Source organism: Hippoglossus hippoglossus, chromosome 3, assembly GCF_009819705.1.
Source record: "Hippoglossus hippoglossus isolate fHipHip1 chromosome 3, fHipHip1.pri, whole genome shotgun sequence".
In the NCBI taxonomy this organism is placed as follows: Eukaryota; Metazoa; Chordata; class Actinopteri; order Pleuronectiformes; family Pleuronectidae; genus Hippoglossus; species Hippoglossus hippoglossus.
Window position 1 is genome coordinate 20,604,065 of NC_047153.1, and position 24,647 is coordinate 20,628,711.

Consider the following 24,647-nt stretch of genomic DNA (forward strand, 5'->3'; position numbering starts at 1 on the left):
GAAGAGATTTAAGTAATTAACAGGAAGTGGATTATCTCATGTCAGCAGCATGTAGATGTTTCAACTGAGTGCTGTTTAATGCAGAACTAGAGGAAATAGAGTGGAAATGAATGCAGCACTTTTTGTTAACATGAGTCACGGAGGTCAGCTAAGTCAAATTCACTTTTGTACTAAACTGAAAAAAATGTGACTGTGAGCAGGAGAACAGAAAAGACAAGAGGACATGTCTTCAAATAAAGACTGAAACAACGTCCAAAACTAAAACTCAATTTCACCATAGCTGAAAATGTTCATAAATTATGCCAAATATTACATAACTGGTTAACAAAAGTCAGACAGTGACAGCTAGTACTGAATAATACACATTATCCTCACAGCAATGATGCTGCTGTCTGAATCTCTGTCCTTTATTTCCACGTTTCCAAGATGAAGAATCGCAGCCAAAACCTGGAACAAGCCCATCTGATAGGACTCATTGATACCTGCAGACCAACACACACAGACACGGACAGACAATCAGGTTACACTGACACTTAGAACTGAGGAAGTTGAGAATGTTGACAGATCACTTCTGAAAGTCCTTTCATTTTCCTTTCTTTGTCCTATATTCTAAAATTTAGCTTTTAAAGTGATCTGCTGGTCTTGTAACTTTAGTGTTGCTAATAAGAACATGCTAGGTAAGATTGCAAAATTCTGGAAGAACACCTTCATCACTAACTTAAACAACCTTGGACATGTTAAGAAGTTGGAGCCACTCAAAGGGCAAATGCAAACACCCTCTTCACCCAGAGTTATGGCTCCTGCAGACACATTTTAACAAGGTCCAACAGACTTGAAGTGTTTCTCCATTTCATTGCAATTTCAAAGTGATGATGCCCACTGTATGTCTATATATTTCTGTTCAGTATTTATCATTTTGCCTTATTTATTGTCTGTAATGTGTGCGTTGTTGTTGACAATTACTGAAAGTCAAACTACCACTCAGGGTTAAAAAAAAAAACAATCCAATATCTGAGTGACTTAATCTTTTGTTAATATCCTGAAAGATTCTCCCATTCAACACTAAAGTTTCTTGCCTGGTGCTTATATGTACATGATCAGACTCTTGGGTTACAAATTCCAGCACGTAGAGGAGTGTGATGTGTTTTTTTACCGAGCAGCGTGAAGGCATTGCGAGTAGTGCAAAGTTCCTTGGTGTCATCCACACCGTCGATGACGGGGCTGCGGCCCTGCCTTGTGTACAGGAAGTTGTTTGCACTGCCTGAATGGAGAGACAGAGAAAGTAAATGAATTTAAGAAATCACCATCATGTCTGAGATATCAAATTCTAACAGATAAGTGAATTCAGAAAGGAGCCAATTTCCATACTGTCTGACCGACACACACACACACACACACACACACACACGTAAAATTAACACTTTCTATTTAAAAAACTGATTAACCAGAGTTTCTTCATATACACTTTTCTCTGAATTAAGGCATGACCCGTTGCCTGGCAACAAGAGGCACTGACTTGGCTTTGACAACCACTCCATTTACTGAGCCAGGAAGTCCGCAGGAGAGGAAAAGACAGCAGCTGTGTGTGTGTGTGTGTGTGTGTGTGTGTGTGTGTGTGTGTGTGTGTGTGTGTGTGTGTGTGTGTGTGTGTGTGTGTGTGTGTGTGTGTGTGTGTGTGTGTGTGTGTGTGTGTGTGTGTGTGTGTGTGTGTGTCATGACTCGGGTGAGCAGGTGCAGGTCCACAGTGGGAGCGCTCTGAATGAGAGCTTGTTCAACCACACAGTCAATGAGTTTGCTGCGTCTTAAGTGATCTGATACACGGCAGAGAGTTTCAGACACCTCGATGTGGTCACTGAAGATTATTTATTGGGAGATGTGGAGGGTGGGAGGGGTTTATACCTCCTCTTTCTCGGGCCCTCAGCAGGATCATTTCACGCTGGTAATGCAGTTTAAATGTGTCTCTAAGGGGAATACATAAATCCAGAAACACCAGCAATTACACTTTAATTGTTTTTGCTTGGCTGAGCCCGTCAGTGGGATGATGGATCTTCAGAGTTCTGGCAGTTTTCCTGCTGTGAGGAACAATCAGAGCTTCACTAGTGAAAACTAAAAAATCTTCTTATTCTCAACTTGTCTTACTTTTACTTTGAGGCTTGTTTATTTGTATGTGTACACACTAAACACATTACTGCACAAACGTTTTGTAAATTGCTGGTTTCAGTCTGATGAATGACACCCGTTCACAAGTAGGTGCACAATTGTGAGAATTGATGAAAATGACAGCAGCAAGGAAGAACCTATTCATTTTTGGTGGTAATCCAGATCATGTGGATTTTTTACCCCACTTTCTCTAACATTGCGAGATAGGGCATTTTTCAAAGTTTTTTGTTAATTCATCCATCTTAATGAAAAAAGAAATCTGACACTATTGTGTGCGATTTGGTGCAGATATAAATAAACATCTGGAACTGAATTTAAATGTGTATAAAATAAACATATAATATTAAATAATAGCAAACATGCACAAAAGTGAAAAAAATTCCAGCCACTGTTTTTGTAATGCTTGTAGTGTGAATTCACTCTTAAAGTTAATGGTTAATGTTTAATCGTGCTCTATGTATGTATGTTTGGTGTGTGTGTGTGTGTGTGTGTGTGTGGGGGTGTGTGTGTGTGTGTGTGTGTGTGTGTGTGTGTGTGTGTGTGTGTGTGTGTGTGTGTGTGTGTGTGTGTGTGTGTGTGTGTGTGTGTGTGTGTGTGTGTGTGTGTGTGTGTGTGTGTGTAGAGACTTACTCAGCCTCAGATTCTTGAACTCAGGCAGATGTGACGATGCACAGAGCTGATAGAAGACGTGATAATTCCTCTCCTCATCCGCCTGGAATAAAGAATGAACTTTAATTGAATACATCACATGGATGTTATACATCAGTCCTTCACATATTTGGTGCTTATCACAAGCCTTTGCCTCTTTTTTTCAACCCACATTCATGCAGTGAAAGTAAACTTCATCATCTGCTTTATAATTACACAGTTTAACATCTGGAAGCTCAACTGAAGCAGTTGGCAATTTAATGCCTTGCTCAAGGGCACCCCAACAGTCAGACAGTCAGACCAAACCACACTCACATTTCCCACAACATACTAAGAACATGTGATCCACCTGCTCTCCACCTGACGGATCATATTGTAAATGGATAAAACTGGCCAATAAACTTTTAGCTACAGATTAATTTTCTGTGTAAATAAAAAAAGAAAAATTAAAAGGGTGTGCTATAAGTGTGCTGTGAAGCTGGGAACAAAATGTGAAATCCATCAAGATTTGAAGTCTGCTACCTGCGTCCTACATTGGTGCTCCTACACCCAAACACAGAATGCAAGCAAACACACACACACACACCTGTAAAAAGGGTGGTACTGGAGACAAGTATGTGAAAAATGTGAGGAGGAACTTCCTCGTTCCTCAACAGAGTTGTCAATGACAATAGAGTGTGTGTGTGTGTGTTTGTGTGTGCGTGCATGCGTGGAAATAAAATCTTTTTTTCTTTTCCTCGACTCTGCCCTACTCTCTCCCCTAGTGAACCAACATAAACATACCTGCATAGAATAGAAATAGAAAGATAAAAGCAGGATTTATTCAGTGAGCTGATACAAATCACTGAAAAGTTCAATCACAAGATCGCAAATTAAAAGTATTGATTATCTACATCTGGTGACATGTAGTGTTGCGAAAGGTTAACTGGGAGAACAGAGTAATATCTTGTCCAGCATGTTACCAGAAGTTTGATACTTCAGATTATGTCACATGGCTGTTGTCACATGTGTTGTCTGTGCATGTGCAGAAAGGACTCTACAGTCAGCCACAGGAAGCCAGTACCATTTTGCATCACAATCCTGCATTTCTTTGCAGTTGTGTTTGTGTGCAGTTTTGGGAAATTTTGGCCAATTTCCCAGAGAACTATTAATGGATCTCAAAATAAGAAATCAGACATATATTAGGGGACTGATATTAATGAATATGTGCAATTTGGTGCAGATCTAAATAAAAATCCTGATCCAACACATTTAAATGTGTTTATATAAGGAGAGCCTTTGGCCTTTAAGAGGTTTACACTCTACTGAGTGCCATTCTAGTTTACCATTTCAATTTGTGACAGAACTAAGATTTGAAAGAGTCAGTTGTCTTACATTTCAGGTAAACACTGAACTTGTGAACTTACATCACACACACAGATTTCCAACACACCCAATCAAAATCTAATAGTGCTACTAATACAGTGTCATTTTGAAAATCAGAATGTTTTTTTATATAATTGCACTAATCAGGCTGTAACTCATAGATTTTGGCAACAACTCAATCCTCATGTCAGCTAACAAACCCATAGCTGTAGTGTACAGTGACGTTACTGCTGGCAGGCTTTAAAGGCTCATACAGGAAAAACATCTCAGATCAGTGTATTATAAGTCAGATGCCATAAAAGGATAAGTTAAATAAATTAGTTGATTCCACTAAAGCAACAACACGCAATGGTAACTCATGGTTGTTTTAACAAAAGGAAAAAAACTGTGTGAAAACCATGATGAAAATTTGTATTGAATTCAGACCCTACTCCTGCACATTTAAGAAAAAACCTTTCCTGGTGTGTATGAACTGACTCAGGTCCATGAAACATGAGGAACTGACTCTTTATACTTAGGAGATATCAAGTAAAAAGCAAATCTGCCTGTAACGACTGTTACAGTCAACTCACCTTGATATCTCTGTTTATTTAACCTTTCTTAAGTTCAGGGAACTTGGTTTGCTAAAAAAATAAGTTAACTCACATTACTGAGGCAGCCAGGGACCTTAAAGTGTGTTTCAAGTTGGACAAACTAGAATGATCTTAACAAATAACATAACAAATCAAGATGATACTCAGACCCTTCAGGAAATTCTCTTTTACCTACAGTATAACCCTGCAAGAAGCCAGAGCGTGAGATCAGCTTGTGTGTGACCCTGAACAACATGTTCAAGAACACACACGAGGACACCTGAGCAGGAAGGAAACTGGCTATAATTAACCCAGGTAATGTGGCAGAAGAAGACAACAACGCTACTGTGACTTTAGACAGCTTTGACAACACTGTCACCACACAGCTAAATGTAGGTGAGGGCTATTTAACTACAGTATATAGTGTTATGCTGAGTTCAGAATAAAATGTAGGCGTGTGCAAAGGTTAACTTTGTTCATTCGTCTATGACGCCTGAGGCAGTTGTATTAGACTGTAACGAGCAGAAGGAATTAAGTCACATCCAAACAAAGCCATGTGTATGTGCGTTCATGCAAACCCGGATGTGCAATTGTGCGTTTACCTGAAAGACCACTCGTGATTTCTCCAGCAGATACGTTCTCATGTTGGCACCGATGATACGGTAGCGGTTGTCGAAGCCGATCTCGATGTATTTGCCAAACCGACTGCTGTTGTCATTCCTGGTGGTCTTTGCATTTCCGATGGCCTGAGTGACAGAGGAAAAATAAAAGTTGATTTAAAAGCACTTTGATTTTAACTCGACTGAGCAGAAAGGTTAGTTCCAGTTGTTGCAGAAGACCTCAGCAGTAGAGTGAAAGGCAATTTTACCTGTGGTTATGAAAGCGGAGGTAAAGCAAAATGTACAAGGAGGCAACAATTATATCTTTTAGAGATAATACGGCTGTTTCACAATGATTTAAACAATAGTTGAACCCTTTGGGGAATATTATGTCGTCTCACAGAAACCCCATGTCTGCTCTGCTTTTCTCTGTGTACTCCAGCTTCATCCCGCCATCGCAAAAACACACAGGGTTAAATCAGAGATTCTAAATTGGCCATTGGTCTGAATGTGACTCTTACCTAATGTCAGCTGGGATTGGCTCCAGTCCCCTACAACCCTCACTTTCTTTTTATATGAGTATCCATACCACTCACTTTCATGTCTGTAGGGTAAACTTGAAGCTATACCTGGCAGTTAGCTTAATTTAACATAAAGCCTGCCTCGGTCTGAAGAAACAAAATCCAGACTTTTTCTTGTCCAGAAGTCTTGTCGCTGCCAGGAAGTCCCATTATCCCCCTCAAACCACATAGTGGTTATTGTATTTCTGTTTTTGTCTGGATTAAACAAACAAGATTATCATTGTTTCTTCCTGTTTCTATTTTTAAGATAGTTACTGGTAGTAGAGAGAAGACCTGTAAGGAGTATCCATTTTCTCATTTAATTATCATCTAAAAGAAAACTCTTATTTGCGCAAATGTTAAACTGTACGGTATATGCAGTGACAGAGATATTTAAAATTTATATTCACCATATTCTAAAACACATTAAAATGTCTCAGTCTGTTACGACAACCTGTAGTAGACTGCAGTTCATTAGGATGGTCAGCACTGGACAAAGCACTAGTATGTCTTAATGGATCTCCTTCCATCTCGACACGCATGCACAAGAGCTGCATCCATTATATGTTGGCAGACGTTTTCTGCTGAGCTACTGTACTAAACGTCTGCAGACAAATCATTTGCAGTCAGCAGCCTGAGTTATATATACAGGACTGATCAATGAACCCACTAAGAATTGTCAGTAGACGGGTGGGGCTACACACACACCCACACCCACACCCACAGAAATCAGCTAGACCACAGTAAATGGTGTGTGAACACAGAGGGCTCTTGCTGAGTTAGGGCCAAACAGTTGTTCACAATCTTGCCCTGCAGACAAAGCGTCTTTCAGCAGAGCAGGTATTCCAGTCTCTGCCTGCATCAGCTGAGCGCACACACACGCACACGCACACACGCACACACGCACACACCTGCAGTTATGCACACATAGGGTTTTGTAATATTGAAAAGGCTGACGCAACCATCTGCCCTGCATCCAGGCTTAAAGACCGGAGTGACATCACTGCGACATAAAGAAAGCTTTCTATTCATTTCTGTCAGCTCGTCTCTGATTGGCTAAAGGTGAAAGTGGTGGCTGGGAGGAGGAGAGTCTTGAGTGGTGAGGAAGGATAAACGTGGTGTGGGGGATGGCAGGAGGTGGAGCGGGGTGCAAGGGAGGAGGGTGTAGTGGCATATGGGCACAGGAGGGTTCTCCAACCCCTCCAGTCCTTATGACTCTGTAGGAGGACATACACAGGGATAGTTCACTGAAAAATTAAAATTCCCTCATTATCTACTCACCCCTATGCCGATGGAGGGGTGAGTGAAGTGTTTGAGTCCACAACACAGTTGTGGAGAGTGGTGAGTAGATAATGAGTGAATTTTCATTTTTCAGTGAACTATCCCTTTAAGGATAAGACGTGTGTTATCACAGTGAGAGAGCCACCCGAGGGCTGGAGAGAGGAGGAGAGTAAAATGCCAGACAAAGGCAGAAGAGAAGCACAAACAACATCATTCACAAAACAACTTTACTTTAGAGCATACTGTTGAGTAATTAAGCCAAGGAAACATGCATCTCCACACAAAATGCCAGGAAAAAAGATGCAAGACTTCCACTTTGACGACAGCATTTTGGATGGAGGGGGGCTGATCTACAGTAATTCCTTTCATGTACAACAGATTTCCTGTGAGAGTTATGACCTGTCATTTTAAATGTGCTGCTTTTACAAAGTGGATCACAACAACAACAACACAAATTGGAAATAAATGCTTAGAAAACATGTTTGTTGTTTTATATTTTCAGTATATTTATATTTACTTCCATAGGAACAAGGGTTGATATAAAACTGAAGGTAATCCAAGTTCTCACCTCCATGATGGGGTTGGAAGCCAAGACTTTTTCCTCAACATTGGCTTCACTGGCGGAGCCGCTGACTGTTGCAAAGTATCTCATGGCGTATTTGGCTGATACCGTCTTTCCTGCTCCAGACTCCCCGCTCACAATGATTGACTGGTTCCTCTCATCCCTGACAAGATGAAAAACACAAGTGACAGAAGAAAACTGTGAGTATCATGAATTACTGTAAAATAGTGTGGTGCAACTGTTTGAGCTGGTACTCTTACACCTCACAGTCCTTCCTATTGTTGCTGGAAGGTGTTACCTCTGCCAAGGAGTTTACGTTTTCACCCCAGTCCATTTGTTGCTTGGTTTGTTTGTTTGTAAGCAAGATTACACAAAAACACCTGAATTTATTGTTACACTCTTGGTGAAAGGATGTAGTAAAGGTCAGGAAAGAACCCATTGAATTTTGGTGCAGATCCAGGATTTTTTTTGAAACTTTCTTAACATTGCCAGTTAGGGCGTTTTTCAACATTGTAATATTCCCAGGGAATAATACATTGGTCTAGATGAAAAAGTGTGTGTATTCAGTGCAGCATGACTGAATTTAAGGGGACTGTTGGGCCTTGGCATAGGTATGTGCTCTACTGAGTTTTATTCTAGTTAAAAGAAGAAGAAGAAACAAAAGATTGGTATCCATTAAAAGTGATACTTTAATTGGATCATTATCCTTAATTAATATCAGAGGTGTCTTCAAGCTTATAATCTGACATTCGACCCATTTAAAATGGAGAGATGCTGTTATATATCATGGTGTGAACCAGACTGATCAAGGACAAGCTGAGAAAGAAGTAGTAGTCTGATGAGGTGGAGGGGAGGAACAGGCTTCAGGACCATATCCAAGCACCTTGATGCTCCTGTGACCACAACAATTTATATTACTGGAGAAAATATTACCTTAATATTAAATTCTTATTCAAATAAAAATATTAATATAACACAATATACCTAAAATATGTTGAGATGTGGTTAATTTATGCCCAATTGAAGGGTTCATATGTAAATAAGACAAAGAATGAAATATACAGACTGAATAATATTAATTGTACAGCCCTACACTGTGTGAAAGGTTCTCACACATAGATCAATGCCAGTAGCACTGTCATACTGAGCTTTAACTAACACTTCATTAGTAAAGCATAGAAGGAGAGAGATGTGAGCGCTGATTAAACTTGCTATTCAGTCCTGTTAATGTTCATGTGGATCCACAATCGACTGGTTGGCTCCTGCAGAGAAACACCAGTGTTAAAATGTGAGTGTGATTTAAAGAGTGAGAAAGAGAGACAGTGAGACCACTATGAGGCTATTTCAGTCTCAGCTTTGACCTACAAACCCTGAAGGGAGAGGGAGGGCTGAGCAACAAGGAGACCAGAGTGAGAGCTGCTCAGGTAACATGCACACAAACACACACACACACACAAACCTGGCCATCTGTTTGTAGGCCTCCTCTGCCACGGCGAAGATATGCGGGTCCATGTCTCCCATGTTCTGACCGCTGTAGGCATGGATGATGTCTGTTCCGTAGATCTGCAGTGTCTCATACGGGTTGATGGCCACCAGAACGATTCCTATGACAGATTAAAGCTGTAAGTTCACCTGCAGCTGGACTGGGCCTTAAGCAGGTATCACTGTTATTCTACTTTCCAAACAGAGAGGGTAGGAATTGTATTTTGCTAATAATCGGTTGTTCATTATCCGCATGAAAGCAGGTTAGAGTTCCTCGTACCGCAGTAAGTGTAAATGAGCTTGGAGTCCATGAAGCGGACTTTGAGGTTGTGGAGCACAGCCGGCTCGTGGAGGTAGCTGAGCGCTGTGAGGTCATTTTCTCCAACCAGGATGTCAGGGTTTCGCAGGTAAGGCAGGTTCTTGGTCTTGGGGTCAAGCTTGTGCTCAATGTTCTGAGGATGAAACCAAAGCAACGCGGGAGAGTTATAACAGAGATACAGATGTTGTTTTATGAATGAACAAAAGGTGGTAGATTATTGCACATTTGACCCTGAGAAGTGTACGGCACCTATTATTTTACATGGTTTATATTAAAATTACACATTTATTCATGAGTGCACTTCCACAGATTATATATTCAAGTGTAAGAACCCTGAAAACTAACTCAGACCCAAAGCTGACATTAAAACATATTTGATGTGTCCTCATACATGATTTTTACAGTTATATGACAGCTGTCAGCCAATCAGACGCAAGCATTTTTTATAGCTACAGTATAAAATGTAATAGTATAGTAATGTGATCTATATTTCTTTAACCGAGCATTATACTCACCAAACTAAGAGAGAGGCATGCCCTTTTTATTGTTCGTTAAAACGTTTCCTTCTAATACATTAAGTGGATTCAAGTTGTGTGATAAAATCCCTTGACAGACTTCTTAGATAGTCTGTAACTGTAACCTCCTGTAGTTTCCTGGGTCAGTCTAAGACTGACTAACAGCAGAGAGGCAATCACTTATATAATCAATAACAAGAATGTCCACACCCACTAAAAGATTTTATAAAATATTCCATAAACATGTTCTCAGAAACATCATGAGATAGGCTACTGATTTGTCCCGCAGCTTATAAAAAACCTTGGTTGTTCAAAGCTGTGTTGAACTGACCGTGCTTTCGTTCCACTGTCTTTCTGTGGAAGCAGCCTACATACCTCATGTACATTTTCATGCTCACATTTTACACATTTCATTCCAGGAATGGATCAGATAATTGACTAATTGTGTTGTTTGATCAGCGGCAGCTATCCCACAATTTGAATCTGCACATGGATCTGGAAAGGCATCAAAGTCCACATTAAAAGATATTTCATAGAAAAGTGTAAAAACATGCAATAAATGGTTATTTCGCAATGCAAAGAATATATTCTCTGGGGGAGATTGTGAGAATGTATTTGTGCTTGTCCTCTTTGAGATAGATTGGGCTTCGTTGAAAACCGTGGCAATGGTGGCCCTGCAGGTGAACTGAGACACGGTACGTTTTAGTTAGCTACAAAAATTAACCTTATCCAATTTGAAAAATCTATATCCTAATATGGCCAAAACTTATACTGATAAATGATAAAAAATGTATATCGATAATAACCACGATAAATGTCACTTCATTATTTCTATTATGTTTAAAGACTGATTTTTGTTCCCGAGTGTCGGTTGTGATTTTAAACTCTTCATTATATACAAACACTTGATTAAAAGCGAAACAAAAGTCTGAAGTAGAGTAATTGCGTGTTATACCTCCTTACTGTGTACAATTCATAAAAAATATATCAATATACACTGAACCTGTGTTATTTTGCCTTTGATGAAAATTATATTGAAATAATTATTGATATACTTTCATTGCCCTGCCGGCCCGCCCTATATATAATAAGAAATACATGCTGGTAGCTGTTTGTATTCTAAGATGAGGAATTAAATCCACGACTATACATTTAAAATGCTCCCTGCGGCGTCTTTGTAACCAGGTCTCGTTTGTGGAAAGTGCTAATGGTAAAACCAATAGCAGCTAATGAGACGCAGGGCTTTGAAGTCTCTGAGGCAGAGAGAGAGAGAGAGAAAGTGACAGAAAGAGCTGAGAGGAAGAAAAAAGCATAAAGAGGGAGAGACTGAGTCCTCCCCCCTTATAGCGCATTCGTGTGATTTCGGAGTGATGGGATAAATTTGCGTGAACGTCCCCTCAAGTCAGAGCAGTGAGTTAGAAAGTCTGAATTTTAAAGGTCGACTTGCCAATTTGTTGACTTCTTGTACGAAGAAACAAGTGGACAAAAGTTAATGTTAGAAGCTTTTGATTAATGTGCAAATCATGTATTGCATATGATTCGTTAGCAACATTTAATTTGTGATACAGTATTTGGTTAGTAAACCAGATAAAAAGTGATGTAAAACAATATTTTACTGGAAACAGTTATAAACCGGTTAGTCAAATTCAACACAGTTTTGTTGTAGCGTCCATGTTGTTTCCACATTTCGACTCACACCAACTTGCCTATTCTGGAAATTGTAACATTCAAGTAGTGCCTGAATGCAGCATAAATTTTTCAGTGATCCTCACCGTTCCATCTTCCAGCATGAGCTGCAGAGAGGCATCGTCATTTTTGTAGTCCTTGGTGAGCTCAGCAGACTTCCACACCTCCTCTGCATCGGGGATCCACACCCGAGCACGCTGAGAGAGACAGACAGACAGACAGACACAGAGAGAGGGGGGGAATAAAAATAATTCGGTTAAAATGTGATACAGGACTTGAAAGATAAAAACTATCCTAAGTACCATGAGTGCTGGTATTTTACATTTCCAATAGAAATATTTTTTTTGGTTTTGGTTCAGTTTATATTGTATACAGACAATCCCAGTTTACTACCTCAGTTCAGATAAAAATAAGAATGACAGGACAGTTGCTCATACTTCATTCCTGACCTCAGAGAAAACACTGGGCTCTGTGTTTCCACAATCATGAGCACATGGCTTGTAATGGTCAAGTGCGGTGAAGTTGTGGGAATGAAATGTTGAACAAGTAGCTCATCACAACGGATGAATGCTGTTCTGGATCATAACACAAAATTCACTCACGCGCACACACACAAACCAACACGCAAGAACGCTATCATTATAAAACTTAAGGTCCGTTGAGGACTTGTGACTGGAGGTAATCAGCTGATCACGGACATGTGGAGAACCAGCGATGAACACTGCCAGTCACATGGCTGAGGAATCCGGCTCACAAATGTAGACAAATGCACAGACAGACACACCTTACCTCTAAAAGTATAGGAGTTGACTGTATAATGACTGAAGAATAATGCAAACCACAATGTGACCTTAAAAGTCCTGCAGTGAAAATATGAGAGAGAGAGAGAGAGAGAGAGAGAGAGAGAGAGAGAGAGAGAGAGAGAGAGAGACTCTCAGTCAGAAGTTGTTTTTCTTATGTTTGACATTAGCTGAGGGGAAAGACAAGACCAAATAAAATTGAGAGTTAAAAGAGGTTTAAGAAAACCGAGTCTGGAAGTAGTGTGTGTGCATAAAACAGTAAACTGAGACTTAAACTGACATTTATTTCATCTGGGATCATTCACCACGCAAAAAAGGGTCCTATGATGTAAATGAGAAAATGTTATTCTGAAAATGGGTAATTTACCAAAACGAATTCTGCATTTCCCCTTTTTACCAGGATTATGCAAAAACTACAGGATGGCTTACCACGAAACTTGATGTAAGGATGTGGTATGGGTCAAGGAGGAACCCATTACAGTTTGGTGTGGATCTGGATCAGGGGGTGGATCCAGGATCTTTTAATTTTAATATCTTTAACATTGGGAAATAGGAAGTTGATGAAAGGAATTAAATCCACTATTATGGATTTAAGATGGATCTTGATGAAAAAAAAGAACGAGACATGTAAATCGAGTTTAAATGTGGTTTCATAAAGGGATTATTGGGCCATGGTGGAGGTACACAATCTACTGAGAGCCAATCTAGTTGCAATTAAATTTGTCTAGTGCTTTTTTTAGCATGCGAACACACATCTTACACAAGATGCAAACTGCCAAGTAAAATAAAAAGAGAGAAAAACATTACAAGTTTAAAGAAAGAAAAAGAGGGTGCACATTCCTGTGTGTGACACTGGCTGTAGAACAACAACATTACACATCATGTTCATTCATGGAGCATAGACAATTATATGATCCATAGAAAACAGGATTGGGATATGTGAACATCAGTTGTCTCTCAAAAGTGTAACCAGATGTGGAACAATTATATTCCTGAATACACTCAATTATTATCTATTATCAATTTATGGATAAACTGCTCTACAGAAGCCATGATAGCTGGGTCATCTCTCCAGTCATTTAAACGGACACGCTTAATTTCTAGACTCAACACTTTCTGCTTCACCCAGGAAAACACCTGTGTTACAATAAAGCTCTCACAGTGAAAGCCAATAAATATTCTCAACCACATATCTTGGTGTTTTTTTAAGCACTACATAAGACACATTAAGTACAAGAGTCCACACTCACATACACACCCACAGGACGACAGGATTAAGATTCTTTAAATTATAATCTGAAGATGAAGGAGGATTTTCACCGAATGAGCCTGATTTATTTTTGAATACAAACCAATATGAAGCTCATACAGCAAACTGCTACTGCAGAAATGTAAAGACGACTTGATCTGCCTGATGAGTACTTGGGGAAGCAAAGCACATGACAATAAGCACCGTCTCTTTCTGAAGGACCCACAACAATTTCACGGCTTCTTTAGGCCACGTTACGTAAACTGCGGATGACGATCTTACTGAGTCGTGGCAGAAAGACCTTATTGTGGAGCACAAGGGGAGAGTCACTGGTTAATTAATTTGGTCCACTGCTTCACTACTGATCATCTGAATCATGATATCGTCACAAACTTTACGCATACAGTCTCAGTATTCAGACGAGCGGTGGTGTGAAATGGCAGCTACAGCCTCAGAGAACAGACCTATTAAACAGTGGAAGTCTTTGTCCCATGCTCATATTTGCAATATTACTCACTCACTTCTAAAATACCAATTGGTTATCTGTGATCAGAGAACCTGAGTGAAAGTTTTTGAAAGTGTTAGTCATATGTTCAAACCTCTAACCCCCATAGAGCCCCCGTCTGTCCCATTTTTTTTTTTTAATTCCTCAAATCCCTTTCTCTCTCCACCACTGCAGGGATATCACAAAGCGTGATCAGTGTGGTGAGGTTAAGTGCAGAGCGGTTTAGGTTTGCCACTGAGTAACAGCTAAGACAGAAAAGACAGAGGTAAATCTGTCAGAGGACCAATTTAATAACTAGAATGGTACTCGCTGGTTCCCTCAAATACAAACAAGCCTTATGGCTAAGACCATGTTATCTGTTACGCATTGATGGTAGGTAGAGGTTTCTAGCCCTGTATGTTGAACAGTGTCTTCAACATGGCCGTAATACTCCGTCACTTGGATCAAACAAACAAACAAACAAACAAACAAACAAACAAACAAACAAACAAACAAACAGGTGCAACCACCTCACCTCCTTGGAAGAGGTAATGGTAAAAGTAAAGAATAATGAAAGAAAAAGGAACTACATGGGGAATTACTAAAGTGTATGAGGTTATTATAATATTGTATTCCACACACACACACACACACACACACACACACACACACACACACACACACACACACACACACACACACACACACACACACACACACACACACACACACACACACACACACACACACACACACACACACTATCTATAGAGAACTGAATGCTGTGTTTTATAACAGGAAATGAAAACTCGGTCTTACAGACCTGTGTTTCCCACACAGAGACTTTACAAGCTATATTAATGGCCACTGATTTATATTTGGCAATCCACTTAAGCATGTTTTATTTCTATTTCTTTTATCTGTCTAAGAGAAAGACGCCATCTGGAATCAATTAGTGGGTTAGTCTCCCCTCACTCAACCTCTACCGTGCAATTACACCCTGCAGAGGAACACAGAGAGAGACGTTCCCTGGTATTAGGTTAGAAGACACATGGACATGGTGGATATTTTGCAAGCACAGGCAGTGATGCATTTTCTTACTAATGAAATGAAAAAGAGAAGTCAATGACATATTTATGATAGTGATTGCGTGTATATATGCGTGTGAATATACACCAACCACTATCAGCTTTAATAAGTGCTGGTCTACCTCAACCCTCCGAGAAGTGCTGGAGTGCTTGCAGGCCACTGTTCAGAAGGATTCTGGAGCGCTATCTTAGAGAGATGTTGACAGGCGTAGAAGGCCAAACCCCAGAAAAGAGAAAGGTGCGCTGAGTCCTCCATGTCCATGCCATAGGGCTTAAGCTGTCATTGACATCTTGAACTCAAGATGTCTGGATCTGTGTCTAGAGCTTATTTACCAAAACATTGTTGAGGGGCAACACCAATGATTCGACTCTAGATGCCCACTGTTGATTCAAGAAGGAGAACTTCCTCAGTGATCACTTCTTCATCTACAAACGCACTGCCAGAACAGGAGATGGTTGCAATTATTTTTGAAGAACAGCATCCAGTGATAGGCTAGTTTGAGAAAGACAGGCAGAAAGATCATTGGTCGGATGTGGTGATGTGGAGATTGTGATAGAGGAAATGATGGAGAGAAATCAGGAGGATACACCCGAAGTTAAGTCATAAAGGGACGAGGCAGAACGTGAATGAAGGGATCCTGCTGCCTGAACTCCTGCCAAAGCTTCACGCATAGAGAAAAACACAGAGTACGACGATGAGCTGAGTACAGATCAAACAGCCAAACAACTAACAATGGAAGACCCTCAGGAAGAACCAGCACGATCAAACCACAGATCACAACCTCACGTCTGTGCAACACAAACGCTTGCAGCTCAGTTATCTGTCAAGTAAAACATCCATCAGAGAAGTCTTTCCCCCCCAATTACAGAGGATTAAATATGACAGATTAATCAAAGCTCACTTTCAGGGGTTATTAGATTAGATTAGATTAGATTAGATTCAACTTTATTGTCATTGCACAGAGTACAAAATACTTAGACAACGAAATGCAGTTTAGCATCTAACCAGAAGTGCAAAAAAAAGCAGAAAAAGTGCAGAGTATGTGCATATGAAAAGTGGAATATGTAAATAAATAAGATATGTACAGTAAGAAATAGATATGGAATATGAACAGTATAGATACAAGACTAGCAGCAATAGAGGTAGGTAGTGTAGATATGATGTGTATATAAAGTGCAGGTGTAAGTATAAGTGGTGTTAGTAAGTGAGATAAACATGAGAAATTAAGTGAATGAGGTAGTAGTAATATTGTATACAAAAATAACAGTCTAGTGCAAATGTTCAGTGGCTGGAGGAGGGTGTGTGGCAGTCCAAGCCAGGGGGAAGGGGGGAAGTACAGGAGCCAATCATTCATTTTAAAATTGTTATGGGCATCAGGTTTAAAATGTGTCAGCCTGAATTGAACTAAGAGGTTAAATAATATGTTTTATTTTGTTTTATTGAATAAAATAAAAGATTTATCAAATTATTATTGTTATATTATTATTATTAGAATATAGCCTTCATAGCAGACTCTTATTTATGGTCTTTGAGAGCTTTATTTCCTCATTTCGAATTTAGACTTTTTTAAAGCTATACTTCAAACCATTTCCTCTCTCAAATATTGGTCCTGCTCAAAAGTGTTTGGCTGCACTTAGAGCAAGCTCTCGAATAAAGAAAGAAAATAAACTCTGTAACCCCTCCCCATCCCCATTCCACCATTTCGTTTGTCGTTTCATCTTTTTGGTCCCTTCAAGAGGCTGGCTTCTGGGACAGCCTCCTAGCAACGGGAGAAAGAGAGAGAGAGAGGGAGAGTGACATAGAGGGCGTGATGGAGGGGGAGGACCAAGGCTAAAAATAGCTACACTGAGCTCTGAGCAGCATCACACCTCACAGAGACATCACTGTGCTACTGAGCAGAATTCAAGATCCTGATAATTATCCACATGCCCACAGGCAAACAGGCAAACAGGCAAACAGGCACAAACACACACTATGAGGAAAGAAAAAGAAAACGTGCTGATTGGTGGCATATGTCAGCGTTAACTAATTCATGATTGACACCTAGTGATGTGTGAAACATGTGAAGGTGTTTGCATGTACAGTCGTGCGTGTGTGTCTGTGTACCTGAGAATGGGATGAAAAAGACAGACAATGATACAATGCAGCTGCAGAGGCAATGAACCATATTTGGGTTGAGTAAATAGAGGAGAAATGAAGGATGAAACTCAGACACAGACACATCATATCATCCTCCACCATGAAACACAAGATGAAAAAGGGGAGCGTCTGAAAAATGGAGAGTGAAATGTGATGAGTCAGAGTCTGCGTCTCAGAGAGTTGGATGATGACCTGGTTGGTGTGTTAAGGGTGACATCATTCATGACATCAGAAATCATATGTCTGAAGTGTCTCTGCATTGACCTCGCCCAACATCTCTCTCTCTCTCTCTCTCTCTCTCTCTCTCTCTCTCTCTCTCTCTCTCTCTCTCTCTCTCTCTCTCTCTCTCTCTCTCTCTCTCTCTCTCTCTCTCTCTCTCTCTCTCTCTCTCTCTCTCTCTCTCTCTCTCTCTCTCTCTCTCTCTCTCTCTCTCTGACTTTTTTAAGGTCACATTGTGGTTTGCATTATTCTTCAGTCATTATACATCTTGTTGTATTTTTGTTTGTCAGCGCGCTGGGCGGGGTAACACTGATGCAGTGGTCACATGATTTTTATGTGATGGATTTCTATTGATATAAACAGTGTGCAGACACTGCAGAGCTCAAGAAGGACATTCAAATAAGACAAGCATATGCACCATCACAATTAGGGGGGAATGCATGAAAACAATGCAACACATTGAGCTCTGATCTGCATCCGCTCAGTAACAGATGCTCTTCAATGTATTCAGTGTGATCCTGGCCTGAGCATATAATTGCTTTCCTTTCCCTCCAGGGGCAGGCAGGGAAGAATTGTGACTTCTGATCTGGTCAGAATAAACTCCAGCATTTTACTATTGAACTTCCATTAAGTTGAGCAAATCACAATTGACAGGCTCAACAAAGAATGATCAAAACTAAAGCAGCAAAAGCAAAGATATTCAGACTTTTACACCCTTGTGGTTAATATTGAAAAAACCCTGGAGCTAAGATTTGACATAATGCAACTGCAACAGAAACATATTATCATAATTGATTGATTTACCACTAATTTGCTTGATTAGCCTCTTGGGCCTTTACAATGAAAGTTCTAGCTGATGTCTTTGTTGTCTTATTGTGTCTGAATAACCGCCCAAAACCCAAACAGTGAAAATCAGCAAATCGTCATGTTTGAGAAGCACGAACCAGCAAATGTTTGGATTTTTTTGCTTGATAAATGACCAACTGACTAATCAATTATCAACCAATCATTGCAGCTTTAAATGCAACTCAATAGAGGCGCCTACTCTTTTCGGTTGATTCTGAGATGAACCTGATGACATCAATGGGACCTGGTCAGGGTTATTTTCCCAGACTTCACAAATCACCATCGGAGCCACAGAGGACATTATGCAACTGTTTTTATTGGCCGACTCCTCGTGATGAATTAAATCGTCAGTGTCCCTATAATGTGGATCAATCATAGGGCCAAACCGTTTGTAGCCAAAATCAATCATTTCTTTGACAAATATTACCTATGGTCAGTACAAAGATGAAATAAAATATAACATATCAGCGAGTACATGAATCTTTATGCACAGATCTGATACCACGTCTTTAAAGTAAATTAGTTTTACCAAAATCAAACTGTAATTTTCTTTCCCCAAGAAAGTACTGTATTTAGAGCAGCGAAGAAGAAGTGATTGCAGGCTGGGTAGAATTAGCCAGTTAGGTAAAACAGTGAAGTGCACTGTATGTAATACAATTTCGGGCTATTTAAAGGAGAAACTGTTGTTTATTCCTACATTTATTTATCTAGGAATACACTACAATAATAACAATAAACAATTATAAAAGACGTTCTATGACATTCATTCTTTGTATGTATTGGTCTTTCAAAGGGTTTAACCTCAGCCAGGCCATAGAACAATGATAACATCATCACTTCCAGACAAGGTTAGTAGCATACAGCTATTTAAATGTGTTTTATTAGTTTTTTTTTTTTTTTTTTTTTTTTTTTTTTTTTTTTATAAATTGCACAGGTATCAGAGCTGTACTCGGTATATATGCAAATATGCAAAGTTCAGGTACTGCAGTCTGTATCAGGATTGGAAAAAAGGGTATTAGAACATTTCTACTGTTATCATCTTAATGTATCTCGTCCTTCCTCACAGTAGCAGGTCAGTTCACAGCAGGAAAAGGCTGCTTCTAAAAGGTACAAGACTGGACGGATGCTAATCCTGGTTTAACTGAGACAAAGGATCAGGAGCTGATTAGGCTAGCTCAGGTTTTAACACTGGATAATCTTATTTCAGTCAACTACACCGCGATTTCATTTCACTTACATATGACTACAGGTTAGCACGCTGCTGCTGCTGCACATTGACTTTTGCAAGTATCCGAAAGAAAGAGAGGAGAATCAATAGCATCTTATTTCAACAAAAGATATGAGATTAAACTGACTTCATCCAAAGATGCATGCCACAATGTGGAGCCCAAAGATGGTTGTAATCTCTGAATATAAAAGAAAGATGACTGCCAGGACATGCTCTTTTCAACTCTTCACATTTCAGCAGGTAACATGAAAGTCGTATTCATTTCTTCTATTACAAATCCCCTTGGCTCTTGTTTCTCCTGCAACACCTCTGGGTGTCGGATCATTCCTGATACTGAAGGATGTTGGATGAGGGAGGTTTAGAGGTCACAAAGATCAGGGCATTGGGAGTGTGTGTGTGGGTGTGGGTGCGTGCGTGCGTGCGTGCGTGCGTGCGTGCGTGCGTGCGTGCGTGCGTGCGTGCGTGCGTGCGTGCAGTGTACTCTATGTGTGTGTGTGGGGGATATAGAGTGTGACTGCAGGGAGAGGTGAAGTGTTTACAAATCTGCACAAAGTCAACAGCAGATTAGAGAGACTTCACCCTGCTAATACTGAGCTCTGAGCTTTCACTGCTGGACCGGAGTGGCCCTGGCCTGCTGTGCCTCCTCTGAACTCTCACAGGGTTTTCTCCTACTTATCAAACTGTAGGTCTCCTTTCTAAATGCTTATCTCACCAATTTACCTGTAAATATACTGTATGCTATCTCTGTACTGATTTAAAAAAGGTGACTCTTCTTATAGCTACAGAAATGATAAAGGTCTCATCATGATCTACTTATTCATCCATGTGGCTTAACTTTCTGCAAAAATTTACTCGTTTAGAGAATGAAATTGTTTTTTAACTGTTCAGAAAAAGATCATACAAATCATAAACGTGAATCAAGTGGAAACCTTAACATTTTAAAACACAGGCTGGTAGCGGCAGCTATCTAGGCCGCTGCAGTGGAATGTGAGAAGTGTTTTTGCTCACATACTCAGTAAAGCGGTCAATGGAGTCTCAGACTGCAGAAGCCTCGTCACATGATGCCCCTCATGTGAGAATCTGCTGTTTTTCTGCTCAGCTGGGTAGACGCAGCATGACGCCAAGATTTAGAGACTTTAGTCCCCGCTGGAGAGTTGGGTAGGGAGGACCCTCAATAGTCTCACGGCACCCGATGATCTTCCCTAACTCACTGGCTCTCGGCACAAGTAGTGTGCCAGTGATTGCCAGAGATCAGAGTCTCTTACTAAGAAGCTATGATGCTGCCCAGCACCTAATCACATTAGTTTAGTCAGAGCTGATACCTTCACTTGTGCAGGTTATGTCAGGGAGGCAGAATGGAGACACGTGTCAGCAAACAGCTGAGTTTGTTTATTGCAGACAAAAGGAATAAATTCTGATATCAGACACGGATGGATTCAATTCTGTTACACAACGTCTTAATTCCCTTTGAAATCTCATTTGTTTTCAGATTCTACCTGATTTGTTTCCGATTCAGTTTGGGATATTTCAGTTACCAAACTTATTTTGATGTATGTGAAAAGATTCTCAGACGAGTAAAACTGTAAAATGTACAAGGAACTCTCTAACCTGGTGCATTAATAAAATATTATATACTATTAATTTTTGATTCAATATGAGTGCAGAGGGTTTGGTGCAGAGACACTAAGCTCAAGTCAACAAACCCTAAATAGGTTAAAACTAAATCAATTGTTTGACCCTGTTTCACACTTTGCTGTGATTCTCGAACAAAGCTTTTCTGCAATCATGTAGGGATAAACTCTAAATAATTCCACTGTGTGTGGTGCGATGCTTTGTTTCACTTCTGCAGGTTTGGGACAACCTCACTGAACTGTTCACATGTCGGTAAAACGCAGCGAGGTTCTATTAATTAATGAGGCTTCGGAAGCCATCACCATGCTTTCAACCACATATCCACATGTGAACATGGAGAACTGGATGTTCTTCAATGGAGTTTGTTCCAGATAACAGTGATGTCTCTTTAAACAGTTTCAGAGATATGTGGTATTATGTATTTCACCTCCTATATGCACATCTTTCATATTTATCTTTGCTCTTGTCCGGCTCTTCACTGTCTTCAGAGTTTTTATATAGGACCAGACATCTGCGTGTGGACCTGCCGTTACCTTCAGTGGAACAGCTTCTGCCATGTTTTATGTCTCGCATGGACAGATCTCCTTGCAGAAGGATGGCTACACCAACTACAACATGGTTAAAGCTCCATTACATATAAATATACTAAAAGTTTGATCTCAGGATTGGATCATTTGATAGGAGACCAATTGATTGTAATCAGAAAACCCAGCCCTAAATGAGGGACACTCAAATGTTAGCTCTAATGCTGGAACTAAAATCCACCAACAACAGCAATACAGATGATAGAAAAGCTAAAGCACAAGCCCCTGCAACACAAATGTTCCACCCTGTATCCACATGTACGGGTGTGATATGTTACGTACTGTGACAGTGAAACAAAGATCGAGTTGTTGGCCAGATTGAGGCTAAAATCTGATTTGTTGCTAATGGAAAGTTCTTATACTGATTTCAGTGACATAACAGATGAATCCTGAAGAAGGGTATGTCAGGACCGGGTCTCCATGTTCCCCCATTAGAGAGACACCAAACTCAAGAACAAAACTTACAGACCACTCGTCACATATCTGCAGACTGTATGAGCCAAAAAGAGAAAGTAGCTCTTCTGTTTGATTTGATTCTTCTTTAACAGTTTCACATATCTCATACTGTATCTGCTATATATCTACTAAATTAATCAATGAAGGAATGGGATAGGAAATTAAAAACATAAAAGCAAAAACTTACTTCAACAAACATATACTCCAACTCCCGGTTCATCTTGTCTCAATATGGAGCCTCTAGCTCATGCTCTGAGTCCGCTGGTTTCTGGATGATTCCAGCCACATGCGCCACAAGTCAAGACACTAACTGATCGATCGCTGAGCTCCAGAACTCGCTGGGGGATGAAACCGTTCCATTGTATCTGCAGAAATGAGCAGCGCTCACTGACGTTCCCCAAAGTTCCTCACCCTGTGACAGATGACTGGCCATTCATGATGTCTATCACGCATGTGAGCTTCCCTCCTCTATCACATGAGTTCTGAAGCAGTCAGACGCTCAACAGCGAGCAAACACCACTTTTCCCAAAAACCACAGACATTACTTCAAATAAATGTGTGACAGACGACACAAGACACACAATAAGAGCATGTGTCAGTGGTTTAGAGAAGAGCTAAGTCTTTGATTCCTAATTCTAATTCCTAAAAACTAATATCTGTTTCTGTTCGCTATCTGTTACATTCGCTAAAACATCATAATACTTGGAATCTCTATATCGTCATAAACATTCAGCCTAGCTCTCTGTGCGTCTGCCTTTGTGTGTCCATCTGTGTTGGAAAGCCAATGACTACTTGTGAGCATATATAAGAGGACTGCAGAATTACTTTAACCATGTTATCTCAGTAATCTAATGCACATGCTCTAAATTAGAGCGAGGAGAAAATAAAACATAACCACAGGCATTAGATAATGTAAGATTCACCACCTAATGCTAACCTAACTTTTCTGTTACATAGCTAAATAAACTCATATGGTAGTATGAAATGTATTCAGATTTCAAATTGAATTTTTTTCAGCTGAGAATTAGATCCTGATTGATTCTCCTTTTGTCCAATAAAATAGGCAGATATGAGCCTTTCACAGACGTTGGTATCAGTGGTTATGTTTGCAAACTTCTATTTTACAGAATAAACAATCCAAACAAGATAAACATTTATGTTATCTTCCTAATTCAAGTTCTATATATTGTTGTATTTGTGTTTTTTCTTTTTATTTATAGTTATTTATAATAAAGTTTATGGGTTAAGTGTAAAATATCAAGCCTAAATTAAATTTATTTGTCATAAAGGTTTGAAATAATTTCCATCTCTATTTTTACTCTCCAATATCAGTATCGGCTTTGACGACAAAAATCTATATTGTTAAGGCTGGGGGTTAAAAATCTTCAAAACAAATATATGATTTTTATTTTTTACAGCAGCTTTTTATCATGTGATTCAATCAGATATGAACTTAAGCCAGCTCTCCTTGAAATCATTCTATCATTCAAATGTTATTATTAGTTTTTGGGAAGACTTTTACTATTGATGACCAGATGTTCATGTCATGTAGTCTCACTATGAATGAAACTGACCGTTCAGTTAGTCAGAGGCACACTCATGGCCAGTGTTGCAGCCGCAGGTGTTTGTGAAAAGTCTCACTGTGGTAGAGGGACACTATTTTCTAGTCCAACCAGCAATTTGGGTTTCAACACTGGAGGAGGAGCTGAGGATCGAAACCACCGACCTTCTGATTAGTAGACAACTTGTTCTACTTCCTGAGCCACAGCTGCCACCATTATGTGACCATAGGTCCAATATAGAGTATAGGGGTTGATTTGTAGTTTATGAAAACTTGTTGTTGATTTCAATTTTCACTTCGAGATTTGGTTGTACTGAAGGTGTTTGTCTTGCAGCATAAATATATTTTAAGTGCTGTGTTTCAATCATCATGGACACAAAATCATGGGGAAATGTTTTGTGACATAAAGTAATACTTCGATATCACTCTCATGTCTACATAGAATATATGAAGATGAGCTGACTGTGAAAAAGTACAAACTACACAGTCTACCAACTCCTGCGAATGACTGACAGTCTACTGTTACAGACAGATCACAGCTGTCTGAAGAGCAATCACAGGCAAATCCTTTCTGTAGGACTCTACATCGTACGTTTGTGAAATATTTAGGA

At 39.8% G+C, this 24,647-nt stretch overlaps 1 protein-coding gene across 7 annotated transcripts in view; it reads right to left on the reverse strand.

Moving 5' to 3' along the window:
- myo5aa (myosin VAa) overlaps positions 1-24,647 on the reverse strand; it is a 53,840-nt gene that overhangs the window by 26,324 nt on the left and 2,869 nt on the right. For 4 of the 7 annotated variants that reach the window (XM_034579741.1, XM_034579697.1, XM_034579732.1 and 1 more), the window contains exons 1-9: positions 22,663-22,822; positions 11,836-11,946; positions 9,510-9,681; positions 9,207-9,351; positions 7,754-7,910; positions 5,348-5,491; positions 2,791-2,872; positions 1,154-1,261; positions 376-482 (exon numbers count right to left, since the gene is read on the reverse strand). In XM_034579741.1, coding sequence (XP_034435632.1) covers positions 376-482; positions 1,154-1,261; positions 2,791-2,872; positions 5,348-5,491; positions 7,754-7,910; positions 9,207-9,351; positions 9,510-9,681; positions 11,836-11,946; positions 22,663-22,695 — 1,059 coding nt within the window. In that variant the 5' untranslated portion in view covers positions 22,696-22,822. Of the gene's footprint in view, positions 1-375; positions 483-1,153; positions 1,262-2,790; positions 2,873-5,347; positions 5,492-7,753; positions 7,911-9,206; positions 9,352-9,509; positions 9,682-11,835; positions 11,947-22,662; positions 22,824-24,647 lie in introns of those variants that run through there. The other 3 variants (XM_034579688.1, XM_034579716.1, XM_034579707.1) reach the window with 2 other exon arrangements.